Consider the following 15,562-nt stretch of genomic DNA (forward strand, 5'->3'; position numbering starts at 1 on the left):
GCAGTGACGGGAATATGGCCCACACCACCGCAGTTAAAACAAAGTGGACGCCTATCTGCGGTACGCCAGGCGTCTGTTTTGCGAAGCTGTGGACGTTGCAACGGCTCCTCTTGTGACGAAGGCCATGGTATGCCAGCGGATGGCTGGTCGTATGGCGGCAGGAAGGCAGGTCACCTCGATGTGTCCTCCTGCGGCGGGGGCCAAGGAATGGCTGCAGACGGCTCGCGGTACGACGGCGGAACGGGTGGTGGGCGTCGAAGGGCGTCGGCGTAGCTCATGGGCCGCTGATCTTGAGGAGTATCAGCAGTCGAGAATGCTTGGCCGATTTCTTCGCGGATGACTTCGACGACAGATGCTATGGGTGTTTCCATTGCCGGAGTCCGCACCTTCTACAGTTCCTCGCGAACAATCTCTCTGATCAAGCCACGCAAGAAGCTATGTTTGTCAAACGTCATGACGGCGGCATGTAGTTGGGCGCTGCTGGATAAGCGGTCGCACTGTCGGCATCGTTGGTGAAGTGCCCGCTCGATAGCCGTAGCCTCCTTGACAAAGTCCGCCACGGTGCTTGGCGGGTTGTGCAGAAGTCCGGCGAACAACTGCTCTTTTACGCCGCGCATGAGGTAGCGCAAATTCTTATCATCGGTCATATGTGGGTCAGCTCTACGAAAGAGACGGGCCATGTCCTCGGCGAACATCGCGACTGTTTCATTGGGTTTTTGAACCCGTAAGTCTATTAGTTTCTGGGCGCGGTCCCGTCGATCGACGTCGGCGAAGGTGGCAATTATCTGCTGCTGAAAGTCGCTCCATGTTGACAGACTGCCTTCGCGGTTTTCATATGAAGTACGAGCGCTGTCGTCAAGGTAGAAATAGGCGCGGGAGAGCTTTTGCTCAGCAGACCACTGGTTGATCTTGACAACACGTTCACAGTGCTCAAGCCAGTCTTCAAAGTCTTCGTGTGCGCCACCACCAAAGCCATCAGGCACCAGTGGTTGAAAAAGCGTTACCTGAGATGGGTTGGGAGGACCGCTGGCTTTGAGTACCTGTTGCGGGCTGGCGTTGGCCATTGGTAAAGGTAAGCGGCGCCTTGTGGAGGGTTCCGGTGAGGGGGTGCGCTCTGGAGCAAGCCCGCGCAGCCGACGACTGAAGCGATGCACGGAAGTTGCGACATGTGCGTCCGGACTGGATGAACGACTCCCAGTGGCAGTGTGGAGCATCAGGCAGGGTTGCGGTCCAGCACCTCCACCAATGTCGCGGTGCAACGCGAACAAACGAGAAGGACAACTTGCGACAGCGAAGCAGCGTGTTCAAATCAGCTGAACAGAAGAACGTGTTCCTCGTCTTTCACTCCGAAACCTACTGTCCCACTAGCCGGAGTCTGTGAAACCTCGCCATCGTCATTGTCGTTTATCGTCATCGTCGCAATATATATAGCTCGGTGCGTTAGTGCACTTTTTCCTTTCATTCTTACTCGAGTATGATCGATAAATAAATGCAGAAGTAAAGAGAATGGCAAACTTAGAATATAGCTGAGCTAGTTGGTAGGTATTCATGTTAAGTAGACATGACGTGGAAACACGGACACAAGAGAAAGTCGAGAGCGTGAACAGCTATCTCACGTAGACCACTACTCGCACTTGATTGATAGCTATGCCTCTTACGTGGGAATGCGCAGATACATATTTGTGTCCACCTTCGACTCCCCCGCTGTGTGATTTTTCAGTTAGCGGCGTTTCTGGTGTCCTGACTACTCTCCTGTGTCCGTGTTTGCACGCCCGTTTTTATAAAAGGCCCCTAACAGCCTCCGAAAATACAACAAAGAACAAAAACAACGAGCGCGTTATTTTCTCTTGGGGTTTCTTGCCTTTTGGTGCACTTCGTGATGCCAGAAGAGTGATTCACGTGACATCATCAGGGTACATACTCTCGACTCGTCCATATACGAGAAATAACAGTTGTGAATTGTCTCCCACACTGCTTTGCCATGCAGCCGCCCACCCGCTCTTGCTTCTCTCGCACGACTTTCGTGCGCGATTAACTGATTTCGCTCCATTTTGTGCGTTTGGGAGTGCGCATGCAGAGATAACAGACTGTAGCCGACAAGCGCTAAATCATGATAGGTTCAACGCTTAGTGCTGACATTGTACGCGTGTTTTATGAAGAAATAAGTGGCGAGGAGGTGTCCCCTGTAAGAAGGGTATGTCCCCTGTAAGAAGGGTAAGAAGGGTATTCTTCTAACGGACGCACACTTTACAGCGGAGGCGATGCAGCTGTCCAGGAAAAAGGCGAGCCCGCTTCGACGGTTTTTTTGCATATTTTTTTATTGCGTTAGAAATTGTATGGACACTCAGGACAGTTTTTTACCGTCGCCGTCATGTTCCGTATAAGCTCTAAATCAATAACATCGCTCCGCGCATTGTATGTTCTACCCGCGGGTAAAAGCTCGCGAGCGTTGGCAAGGAACATGGCTAAAGCAGAGATGAAACAAGTTGGCCATCTCCGTCACACGGGATAACATCAACCCGCGTGCGAGGCCTGCCCTCGATTGCTCCTCAAGCAGAAGCAAATGCCTTGCCCATAATTTGCTGGCCCAAGGAGCAGCTTGGGATGACTGGGGAGAGGGACCGCGTAACTCGGGCAGCAACTGTGAACTTTGACTATAAAGGCCTAGATATAGTCCGACGTAGCGTGCACGCGCGACCACGCGCGACGCGGTTAAGCTACGCCGGCTAAAACCGGAGAACTTATAGTCTGGCGTCACGGCGTAGCTGGCGCGCCCGGCGGCATTCGGCGCGCTCCGGGTGCCCGGCGCGGAAATAGAGGTGTTCCTATTTCACGCGCTCCACGCGGGACCACAATGCACTGCGCACGGCAGCGGCGGTCGGCAAAATGGCGGCGTGCGGCCCACGTTCGGAAAGTGCGGCGTGTTTGATCGACGATGACACGATTACGCGCCTGCTCGAAGGGATTATAAATCACATGTGTGTGTACACCAGCGATAGCATGGACTGCTGCGACACGGAGGGGAAAACGAACGCCTGGGAAGCCTGCGGAATTCGCTCTCGTATGTAGGTACATACATGATCCGCTTGCGTTTCTGATGCAACCAGTGTAGTCATTTTCTGGCTCCCAGAGCGTTGAATGCAATGCTTGTGAGGAAATTTGTTTCCCATGCAAAGTCATACACTGCACATAGCGAGAAAAAACACGCGTGTCAACCAAAAAGCACAGGTAGGGAAGCAGAGAGCGAGAAAAGTGTGTACGCGTCAACCGAAGAACGCGGAGCCGCGGACACGTTCGACGAAGAGAGTGCGCGTGCGCTAGTAGGACTATTGCTATCTTCTGGCTCTGAGGACGAGTTAATGCCATGCCAGGAAGGGAGCCGTTCTCGAAGAACACTTGAACAATGCAGTGAGCGCGGAAAAGCGCGCGCGAAAACAAAATACAGCAGGGCGGCGGCCCCGCCGGTGGAAACTGCGCATGCGCCACTGAATCAGCTGATTGCCGCAGCTGTCAAAGTGAGCGAGTTTTCAAGCAGATGGCGCTGGGTTCGCGCAGTTTCGAGGCGCGCGCGCGCGCGACTGTAGAGTGCAAAATCACGGAGCAGGCTGGCGTAGCCGGCGTCGCGTAGCGGACGTGGTCGCGCGCGACATTGTGCGCTGAGCGCGTCGGACTATATCTAGGCCTTAAGAGCGCCGTCGAGAGTGCGCGCACGCGCGCTATTTCGGCAGACTTCCCGCGGCCAACGGCTCGTATACCTTCTACGCGCTGTGAGCGCTGTGATCTCACTGCTTCGCGCTCGGACCACCGAGACGACAAACAGACCAAAACCCGCTTCTTTCCTGGGAGCGGCCGTATTGCAATATACCAGCGTTTTGTAGAGTTAAGGGAGATCGGTGCAAAAAGAGTTAGCAGCTAGCCCTCGTTCATGTAACATTACGGCGTGTACTTATCGCATTCACTGCTTCGCCCCCCCCCCCCCCGCGCCGCCGCCGGAGGTGGAAACACTCTTCATTTCGTGCCCTCTCCACTCGCCCACTCGCACTGCTGTCTCGCAAGCCGCCTAGCTATTACTCACTAATTCGCGGTTTGGCTATGTCCGTAAATACATGAGACCATGAGAACACAGTAAAGATAATTACGTCGCGTACATGAGATTTTACGCGGTACCACACGCTTTCAGATCATTCCCTCGCATATCAGACTTGCATAACCTATGACTAACGGCACCCAAGGTGGAAATCGTGCGTAGCTACTCGTTGCCGGACGCTTTGGGAAGACGCTTGCTCGGTGGTTATGTATACTCGTTCGCATAGCGTCAACTGCGGTTGCCGCAGGAATGATTGCACAAAATCAGTTTGACTGCAAGGGCGACACAATGAATGCGATAGCGACAAATTGTAAGGTTCTACGAAGTAAGGCTGGTAGCTCTTTTGGATCCGGTCTCACGGTGCTCTACAAACGCTGGTGTAAGAGAATACGGCCGCTTTAAGGAGAGAAGCGGTCTTCGCACTATCTCTCCGCGGTGAGAGCACAGCACGTAGAACGGTATTAGCCCCGAGAACGAACACTGGCGGCGCGGCAGTCGCGGCGATGTGACCTCACGGCAAGGACTCGCTTGCTCCGCTGCCGAGGTAGCCGAGGTAGCCGAGGCTCGCCTTTTTCTGCGCCCGCCGCGTACCCGCTCTTTCGCGATACGGTGGTGATTACTGCTCATTCTTGCGATGCAAATCTCCCAAGGTAGAAGGTGGAAGTTTGCACTAATAGCGAAAGTTTACTAAGCTGTAGAAAGTTTGGATAATATAGCTTATAATGGGCGAATTCCCGTCCGAACGGAAGATTCACCGTGAAAATGGTGATGCACGAGAGCAAGACGTTCGTTGTTTTCACCGCGTACTCCAAGACATCAGTGCTAAATAATTTACGCTAATGGTTCTAACTTCATTACAACTTGACGTAGACTCCACGGTTAGAACACGCGTCCCGAAGATTACAAATTAAATGAGGAAGTTTTCAATTCACTAACTACATTGTGGTTTATCGTACAAGTTGTGTCTGCCTTTGCAGATTATCTAGGTGATTTGACAGAATTGCGCTTTCTGCTACAGGCGACTTTAGATTAGTCTGTCTATCTAAATAATCACTTAATACATCCGGAAAATGAAACAAAATAATACTGCCACGCACACAATGGTTTCGGAAATTCTGAGGTGTTAGTATACTTGGATTATGTAAACATGTCTTCTCAACACTTGTCTGGGATTATGTGGCCGTATACCCTGATTTGGTGAACTGCTGGTCTGATCAACCGCCAGGTAACAAGCGGTAACGTTAAATTCGCGTGGGAGCACTGTTGATAGCAATCGCCTCCAAAACAAACGCCTGAAAGTCGAAATGAGCGTTTTGAACGCTTTCGATGGCACTCTCAGTGACGTGGCCCACGTATTAATTAAACGTCCTTCGCCTTAATGAGTGAATTAATGGTCTCGCACGTCATGACCACATAAAGGTTGATGATGCTCACGGGCATATCAAATGCAAAGAAAATTAATTTACGAGCTGGCTATCTAAACTAGTACTTATACAAGTGTAACAGCGCCGTTGCTACGATGCTGCATGAAGACAGAATCTGACAGCAGTAAGGAGTTTCCGCAATTAACTCAACTTTTTTATGTTGTGAAATGAAGTCCCGAAATTATTGCGAGAAAAACGTGAAACTAAACAACATGATGAGTGAGCGAGTACACAAGAAAAACAAACACAACTTCTGCGGCGGTATTCTCGGGCGAGCGCTTTCGAGATATTTTGCGAGGCTCAATCGCTCTCGTAATCGTGCGCGGGGCTTGGCACACGGGCAAGAACGCTGTCCGCCGATCCCAGATGCGTCCGATGCAAATAACGCTTGTGGAGGAGAAGCCATCATATTTTTTTAAAGGAATCGCCCGTGAACAACGCAACCTAATAATGTATTGCGTGTCAAGACCACGACATGAGTGTGAGACACGCTGCAGATTAATTTTGACCACCTCGAATTCTTTAATGTGCTCCTGTATCTAAGTTGCGACGCCTGCGGCACCGAGGAGACCTTGCAACATATCTTCTGCGACTGTCCTCGCTACGCTGCGCAGAGACGATCCCTGGTATTCGCTCTCGCTCATCTTCACAACAGACCATTGACACTAGACACGATTCTCCAATGTCATCCTGATAAGTCATTGAGAGTTCAAGCAAGCAAGGCATTGCTCAAATTCCTAAGGACAACAGACTTACACGAGCGGCTGTAGACTTTTTAATGATGCCGCATACCGCAGAAGACTGCCGCTCTGCGCTGTGACGTTATGTGTGTGCGTGTGTGTTCCCCTCTCTCTTCCTTTACTCTTCTTTCGATCTCCCCCATCCCTTCCCCCTGTACAGGGTAGCATACCGGTTATACATCCCTGTCTTTCCTCTCTCCCGTTTTCCTTCCTGTATCTAAGCAGAGAAATGTTGCTTTTCACACCCGTCGGAATGCGGCTGCTGTGGTCGGGAATCAGACCCATCCCCGAAGTTAGCAGCGCGACACAACGACAAGCCTGATAACCCCTTTCAAAGTGTGCACGACGGCGCGCGGGCACCGTTGGGGACTGTGAAAAAAAAATGCGTATAACTTTTTGTCGTTTTACTAGGAAGATTATCGATGCTGTTTTCGTCATTCATCTGAAGCTTGAGACAGGCAAAAAGCGAACGTAAACAGCGGAACAGCGCACGAAGCAAGCGCGCGATATGCTGGCGCGTCACGGCGGGCGTCGAAGAGTCCTTGCCGTGACGTCATCCACGCCTCCCGCCAGGCGGCGCCACTCCAACTTCTCGGGGCTAATACGAACCGTCTGCTAATGCCTGCCGAGCTAGCACGCGCGCGCCAGCGATCGCAGCCATGCCCTTATAATGATAGTTCACAGTAGCTGCTCGATCAACACATTCACCCCCCCCCCCTCCCTCCAACACAAGTGTCTTCACGCTCCTCCAAGACGGGCGGGGCGTTTCCTCTGCTTGAGCACCAATCGACGGCAGGCCTCGCACGCGGAGTGATGTCGCATGCGCCCTCCGTGCGACGGAGACGGCCGGCTCGTTTCATCTCCGCTTCAGCTGCGTTCGTCGCCACCGCTAGCGCGCTTTTACCCAATGGTAAAGCATACGATGCGTGGGTGGATGTTATCGATTTAGTCTTTATAGTGAACACGACGGTGACGGCAATCCCGATGACGACAGCAAAAACTCGTCGAGAGTGTCCGCATAATTGCTATCGCTATACAAGAAGTTTAAATGACATCTGAAACGCTGATGAGGTATCTTTGAACAGGGGACGTCGCTGAAGCCAAAGTTTCAGCCGATGGAGCTATCGCAACGTTGGCGGCAGCGACGCTTAAAGGCCAATATCATGTACGCAAGAGCCAATATTACTGTAATAGGGTAGCAGATTAGGCGAGTTGGAAAATACTCATGGCGGCCAGCGCAAACAGAACATGGACGAGAAAAAGAAACGACACAGATGCTGTGTCGTCGTTTCTTTTTCTCGTGCCTGTTCACTTTGTGCTGGCCGTCGCGGGCCAATATTACAGCATTGTCGCTTCAGTATACTGTTTTGCAGAAGGATGTGCCTTCACATGTCCATGGTATTAGAGATCTGAAGCTAATATACATAACAGTTGCATGTATGTCATTTCGATTTATTCTATCTCTCTTTCGTTTCAGGTATACGTCGTGCAAACTAACATATCTCAAGGAAAAGGAATAACCAGCGGCATTTGCCAAGGTTGTCAGTTCTTGTTAAAATCCCCTCAGCCTTCTCTGTCTCCATCACGCAGCTTATGATACAATAGTAAGTTGTCGGTCCAGTTCATGTGCTTAGTGTGTTGGACCTTTGATCCCTGCCTTTCCTCTTCGTCTCTCCCTTTCTCTCATCCCGGTTATTCTTCGTACACAATATTCCTGAAACATGAAAAGCCTACGAACGAAAATGTATTTTGTCTGGTGTGCAGTCACTGATAATATTTTCATATAAATCGGTTACGCAGGCTACATTCTGTGCTCGGCATTACCCACCTTTGTGAAATTATGTTTAGTAATTAAAGGAGTCCCCTGTTGCCACAAAAAGCTAAAATTACAATATATGCTGTGGATTTGCATGCCATCACCACAATCTGAAAATTAGGGTTGCAGTAAATTTCAAATTAACATTGTAGTCATCTAAGGCGTTTGTATACGTGAGCGCATCAGTGTTTTGCATTTTGTTGCTGTCGCAGTGTGGCCACAGCAGCTGCGGTAGCGTTCGAGAAAGCCAACGGGCCACCGTAGATGATCTGCATGTTTGTTACCAACTTACACGTTGCAAACACCACTATTTCCAAGTTGTTTATTCCATCGTCATCATCATCCTGACTAAGCACACTGCAGGGCGAAGGTCCTCCCTTGTTTCTCCAATTAATCTGACCCTGTGTTTGCTGCAGTCACATTATCTCCGTAATTTCTTAATCTCATTTGCACACCAAATCTTCTGCCCCCCACCCCTAGCGTGTCTGCCTTCTTTTGGGATCCCGTCTGTTACACTTAATGACCAGCGGTTATCTTCACTTCTCGGTACATGCCTTTTTCATGGCTATTTCTTCTTGATTTTGAATGAGACATCATTAACACGTGTTTCTTCCCTGGCCAACTCTGCTCTCTTCTTGTCGCTTGACCTATCATGTTCTTTTCCATGGCTTGCCGCGTCGTCATCAACTACCAATTTCAATTGAACCCTTTTGGCTAGCTTCCCGGTTGCTCCACCATAATAAGCACGGGTAAGATTCAGCTGTTGCTGCTTTTTCTCGTTTACATGATATTGGCAAAACACGGTGTTGCTTGTCACGTATGTATATATTTGTTGTTTTGTTTTGAGCCTTTTGTTATGTGTGGATCCCTTATTGTACAGTATTGTGCAAACTCGTACACACAATTCCTTTTTCTGATCACGAGATTACTTCCTGTTTGATTGCGATAGCGAACTGAAAGCGTCGTCCGCGATGCCTTTGAGTACGTGGCCCACCTTGTCAACCTCGGACATTTGCTCGTCCACTTTTCGGTAGCGCGAGTACGTCCTGAATGTACGAGACGTACGACTCGGTCGATATGACTGGACACGGGTGGCAAGTTCTTTTCGTGCTGCCATTTGGCGACCGGACGGGTCCCCAAAGATGTCGCGTAGTCGCTCCTTAAAGATGTCCCAGCTGGTGAGCTCGGTCTCATGGGTCTCGAACCAGACACGCGGGGTGCCTCCCAAGTAGAAGGTTACGTTGGCAAGCATCATGGTGGGGTGCCATCGGTGAGTTTGGCTAACACGCTCGTAGTTGCTGAGCCAGTAGTCAACGTCAAGGCCAGCTTAGGCGGAAAATGTACCAGGTCGCGGGGGTACGTTGTGGTTGGCGCCGCACCTGTAGACGGAGACGGGCTGTTGTCAGTGGTGGCCATGGGCGGAGACTGGACGGCGAGGCCGCTGTGAAGCTTCGTGGTGAGGACGGGGAACGTTCCACCTCCACCAAATATGTTACGTGAATGACGCCTCGGTAGACTAGTTCGTAGACTATTTACACACGATATATTTACAGTAGCGGTTGCAGCGCTGACCGGTTCAGCTCAGAGCACGAGCGGAGAGAGGTCTTCCGTCTCTTCGTCAGGCGCACACGCGCATGGTTCAAGGTGCTGGCAATATGCATGTAGCAATATGGACACTTTCGACTGGTTTTTGCCGTCGCCGTCACCGTTGCCATCACCGTCATGTCCCGGGTACGTATATGTATGCAAATATAAATAACAGCCGCCAAGAAAAATAAACCCGCAGCGCGCCACCGGGAATTGAACCTGCGACCCCTCGCTCCGCAGCGCTCTGCGTTAAACAACTCGGCCACGCGCTTCAGTTTGTGTGGTATCCGCGAGACTGCCCGAAGGGCGCGCTTTAAAGCAACGCTCCTACTTTTTCCGTGAACTTGAAAGCTGCCCTTGAGGCGCGCACTAAAAAGTGGTCCATTTCTGTACCCACTGACGATGTGGAACGCCGAGTAAACAATGCGTCGAGCGCTCCCGCGCGCAGGTGACGCGGAGTGGTCACTACACGCGCCGCAGCATTAAAGAAATAAAGGTGGTTGATCCTTCTGTCATAGGAATCGGAATAACACGAAAGTGAAACGTGTCGTTACACAAGTAGTTGATTGCTTTAGTGCATTGGTATATCAGAGCTTGTATAATGTCTATTTTTGTTTGGCGGATGTAGCACCACATGATCTGGACGCACTCACGCTGACGCCTAGTGGCGCATCTCCGTACCGACGACTAACGTCCATGAGTATGATTTAACCCTTGCGGTAGCCGAAGTTCTTAACATATACGTGGACACCGCATATGGTGAATGCCGAGAAAATGTGGCATCAACAAGCACATAATAAACACTGATACTCGATATGCACTCCTCCAACGCGTCGTGAAACACGAAGAGAAACGTTACGCGCGTTATGTCTTCACTTTAGGCGGGCAGTTAGTTCTAAGAGGGCAAGCGGGGAACGCGGTGCGACAGCCACCCGAGCGTCGGAGAGCTATTTTTCGATATCGATGGATGCTATAAGCGAGGCCTGGGCTAAAGACACCACCTCGCGGTGTGTTAAACGAAATTACACTTATATTGGAAACGCGCCTAATGGGACGGTCACAGCAACGGCGCGTTTTTTTTTAGGGGCGAAGCTCCTTATAGCGGCACCCGTTCGTCCCCGTCGTAGTAGTGTGTAACTAGTCTTAAAAACGGAGGGGGCGTGCACACATGAAGGCTCCCTAAAGACAATGCGTTGCGACAGTACGTGATATGTATCGCCCTCTCCTCTCCTATGCTTCCCCCTCTTTCTCCTCTCCTACGGTCCCACCCCCCCCTATCTTGCCTCGCGGAGCAGCGGCGCCGACGCAGGCAGATAGGGGGCAGCAGGCAGCTGCGCCGACGCGGCAGCGTCTCTGCAGCGTCTCGCGCTGCACAACCGTTCACTGACCACCCAGTATATATAGACAGTGGATTTTGACCTCCAAGGTAGTGCGTGTGTGCGATTTCTCCTGTGCGTGATTAAACAATGAAAATTCACAGCGTACATGTAAAATTAAAGTGAGCTGCAAGTCGTCATAACTCTTATCGAACCTTTAGTATAAACGCGCCCGATCTCACGTCGGTGATGATGTACTGGGCAGAATTCACGGAAGATTCACGGTTTACCGATGAACCTCCGCAGCTTCGCCCACTCATCATCATTCACTCCGTGGATATGCTGTGATTTTTTCGGAGCCTTGTGGCACACATGCCACCACGCCATTATAAAAGGGACGCTGACAGCATCCATCCATCCATCCATCCATGCAAGAGCAGTCTAGAGGAAAGTATGAAAGATAAAAGGCGCGTTCATGTAGCCTCCGTAATGTGTTTGGCGTTAGCTCAGTGGGTTAAACACCCGCCAGCCGTCGTTGTGGAACGAGAGGTCGTGGGTTCGACTTCTGTCAACGAAACTTTTTCTTATAGTTTTTTTCTTTGCCATTTGACGGCGTTCATTTTGCTGACGTATTTCCATGACACATATACGTCATGAAAAGTTTGGTGGATCACGGCATAAAACACTTACGTGTCAAAAGAAGTCTAAGAGCGTTGGGTCGTAGCGCGCTGCTCAAACCCGAAGAAATAACAATCGTAACAGTTTTTACTTCGCGCTCGTCCTGTGTGCAGCTGTGCGCTCTTTTCGAGTGCCCTTCGTTGTGTTCGAGCAGCGCGCTGCAAGTGTCGAGCTGTGACCGTTGTTATCGCGGTCGTCCTTTGTGTGTTCTTTTCTTCAGTCATTTGCGCTCGAGCGGCGCGTTGCAAGTATCGAGCTGCTTGCCGTTGTTCCTGTTACATTCTAATTTGTTACTATCGCATTCATGGCTTCGCCGTTGCGGCGAAACTGTGTCTTTTTTTTTCAGATAACATTTTTCATGGCTGCTCCCAGTGAACAAGACACTTAGCACAGCGAGTCACAATTCTGATGTCTCTAGATTTCACCATTTTATCTATCTTTCATAAGGAATAAATATGAAAGTCGTATGGCAATTTCTGCAGTATCTCTTACAGCATATAAGACAATGCACATACCAGTGACTAAATTTGGTAGGGCATACAAGCACAGTCATATTAACGAGGCCTACTTCTGCTTTATTGGAAACCACAGACCGTCTTTTCGCACTTCAGCACTTCATATTAACTTTGCGGGAAAAATTATGTGCTTTGACATTTACTTGATTTGTTCATTTTTTCCTGTGGAACGGCGTTCCTTGGTTGAAGGCATAGGTCGGCTGATTCACTCATGAGCCCATTTACTCAGACCAATCCGTGCAGATGAGTACACAGGTTTTAAATTTACTTCACGGTGCTTTTCCATGCAGCACTTTACGAGGACACCCCCGTACGTCTTGAAGGGGCACGACGACATCGCATTAGGCCCACACTGTCAACGCTATTTGTGCGTATCAAAAACAAAATGCCATATATGCATATATACACCCTATATCTATAATATGTGTCATTCTCGCTGAAGAAGAGCACCGAACATGGACAAGTAAAAGGCCAGGAGTGAGCGTTACGAGTGAGGACCTCGAAGCCTAATAACTAAAAACAAAAGATTGGCTCGTGGTAAATACGTCACTGCCACGTGTTGCGCGAAGACTGGTTATTAATAATGGCCAAGTGTGCGGGGAATGAGAAACATGTAGGGACAGAAAAAACCCGAGAGTGAGTGGCAAGGACGAGTGATCAAGCATTCACCGCGATGAAGTCCGTACTATGCTAAACTAACACGTACCAAAAAAATTGGCCGCGTATCTGCGTGCTTCGCTGCAAATGTCGTCTAAAGACGATAGAAGAGGCGCTGCGTGAGACATGGCCGCCATCTGGCAATTCGTCGGGAAACATGAGGGCTGTGTTGCGGGCTGGTAGTCCCGGCGCAGCAGCAGGCGAAGAGCGGCGGTGACCAACGCTACCGGCAGGGATGCCAGCCAGCCCGAACACGCGGTTTGGCGCGAAGCGCTGAATCAGAAGAAACGTCCGCACTGAACGAGTACTCTCCACACACTCCTATTTAAACGTCGCCTGGGTAAAACAGAAATGCCTGAGCGGCGCCCCATGGCATTCGTACATATAGTTACTGTATATGCTACTTTTAGGTAGCAGAGTTGCGCGTAGGTCTGGCTAGCAACCACAGCTATGCGGCGAAGACGCGCTCCGTTTTTGCAGGCGACATGCCTACCGGGTCACCGATCGGCAAGTTTGGCGTGTCGAAGACCGGTAATTAACATTGCTCTGAATGACTAGTGCCAGTCTAGTTCGCCGCAGCGGCGCGATCGAGAAATACAAGAATTGGCCCGAGCGTCAGCTTCTCCGCAATGCATGGTTGCTAGCGGCGTTTGGAAGACGAATGCGCAACTCGGCTACCTAAAGGTAGCATATGCAGTAACTCTATTCGTACAGTGCAGTACAGAACCGAAACCGAAACACAACAATGAGCTCGTGCAGAGGGCACGGAGGAAGGCAAGTTTCAGCGCAGTCCGCCGTTCAAGATGGCTGGCCCTTGGGCAAGTGGTTCAACTTTGGCCGAGTGGCTGAATCGAGTGACATGCCGACAAACAGAAAGACAGACAGAAAGACAAACCAAAACTTTTGGTTTATGTATCCCACGAAAGACTATCGTCTTTAAAAACGTCTTGCTCCCACCTAGGACTTTTTTTAACACGAAAGTGTTTTATGCCGGGGTCCACCAAGACTTTAGTGACGTATTTCCGTCACGGAAATGACATCGGCAAAATTTACACGATCAGGGGGGCGATCGGAGATCTGTTCGTTCCGCTTGTTCGTTCTCCTGGGGAAGAACAAGCGCGCTGATTGGCTGAAGCGGGAGATGCCACTCAAGGCCGGGAGGTGTCGCCATTTCTTTTTTTTGCTTGATCTTTTCTTTTTTGGTGACGTCATATCGCGGCATAACGAGTGCGGTGATCCGAGATCTGTGTTCTGCGCCGTTTGTTCTGTACCCATTCTGGCGACGTACGCGATTGGCCGAAGACGGAAAAAACCATGTCTCTGAGGGGCGTAGCCATTTTTCTTTTTGCTTGATTTTTTATTTTTTGGTGACGTCATACCGCGTCATAACGAGCATGTCGTCTGCTACAAACGAACGTAGCGCGAGACCGTTCGCACGCGTTCTCTCGAGCGAACAAACGGCTTCGCACGGCATGATGCGGCTGTTGCGGCTGCCGCAACAGCTGATTTTGAGAAAATTGCGCTTGCGACGTGTGCTTTTCTTGCGGTTGGAGGTGCGAGATGCGTTTGAAGACATGAGCGAGTGCGGCGTCGCTTTCTGTTCTCGAAACGAATAGTGCGAACAAAATGAACGGGCCTGCCACTGGGCTGTGGTCCCACGCGCAGGGACTTCTTAGTTCAAAAGCGCTTCCAGCTCTTGCCACGTGTCGTCCCGGTCCTCACTCGTGAACGACGGCCCCAGCGGGCGCGACGGCGTAGCTATCTGTGGGTGCTCTTTTATAAAAGCCAGCAGAAGCTCCTTTTGACGATTCGACACCCGGGAGCCAAGCCAGACACTCCGGTGGGACGACATCTTGAAAAACTGCGCCAACCGCTACTTTTCTCTTTTTTTTTTCTGTTCGCGTGCGCGACCTCACATAGCGAGCACGTTAGAAAAACTAACACCAATAAATATCAGCGCTCAAACCTATTGCTGTTTCAGAAACGGTTTGAGCTTGAAAAGAAAAACAATATCTTTTCGTATAACAACTGTATTTATTAGAAGGCAAGAAACAATTCGTTTTGAAATATATGGTTTCCTTGCCGAGGACAAACGATGCGCGTCTACTTCCGGAAAGCTCGCCGCTCACCGCTTGACGATTGGCTGTCCTCTTCCTCTCGGCGGAAGAGAGCAGCGGACAGCCCACTTTTGTGACGTAACACCGCCAGAACGAACGCGGAACGAACAGAGATCTCCGATTTCCCCCCCCCCCCCCCCAGATGGCAAAGAAAAAAAAGGTTCCGCCAACGGGCATCGAACCCACGACCGCTCGGTCCGGAACAACAGATGCCTGGCACGCTATCTACTGCGCCACGGTCAAAGACTCTAAAGAGTGTACAAACGCGCCTTTATCTACCCCTCTCCTGGCCGGCGGGGTGGTGTTGCCCTTTGGGAGCGGTAAAGTAATTCGTCATTACTGTGGCCTCCGCAATTAACGCCTGCAACGCGTTACACATCCGTTCCATTCGGCGCGTTTTTCAATAGAAGTTCAATTTTGTCAATGCCTTAACACACCGCGAGGTGGCGATCTTAGCCCAGCGTCGTTAGGGAGCCTACATGCCGGTCATGTAGGCTCCCTAAGCGTCGTAAAAGCGTCGACCTCGCTCATAGCATCGCAGAAATCCAAACCAAAAATAGCTCTGCGACGCGCGCCTGCCTCACCTGGCCGTTACACCACGTTCCCCGCTCACGCGCTCGCCCCG

General features: G+C 50.7%; 1 protein-coding gene across 1 annotated transcript in view; it reads left to right on the forward strand.

The window, feature by feature from the left end:
• The first annotated feature begins 124 nt into the window (after window positions 1-124).
• The window catches only part of LOC119381071 (uncharacterized), a 36,799-nt gene continuing 21,361 nt past the window's right edge, over window positions 125-15,562 (forward strand). The window contains exon 1 of the mRNA XM_037649061.2: window positions 125-227. Within this exon, the coding sequence (XP_037504989.2) occupies window positions 125-227 (103 nt within the window). The remainder of the gene's footprint in view (window positions 228-15,562) is intronic.

Source organism: Rhipicephalus sanguineus, chromosome 2, assembly GCF_013339695.2.
Source record: "Rhipicephalus sanguineus isolate Rsan-2018 chromosome 2, BIME_Rsan_1.4, whole genome shotgun sequence".
Lineage (NCBI taxonomy): Eukaryota > Metazoa > Arthropoda > Arachnida > Ixodida > Ixodidae > Rhipicephalus > Rhipicephalus sanguineus.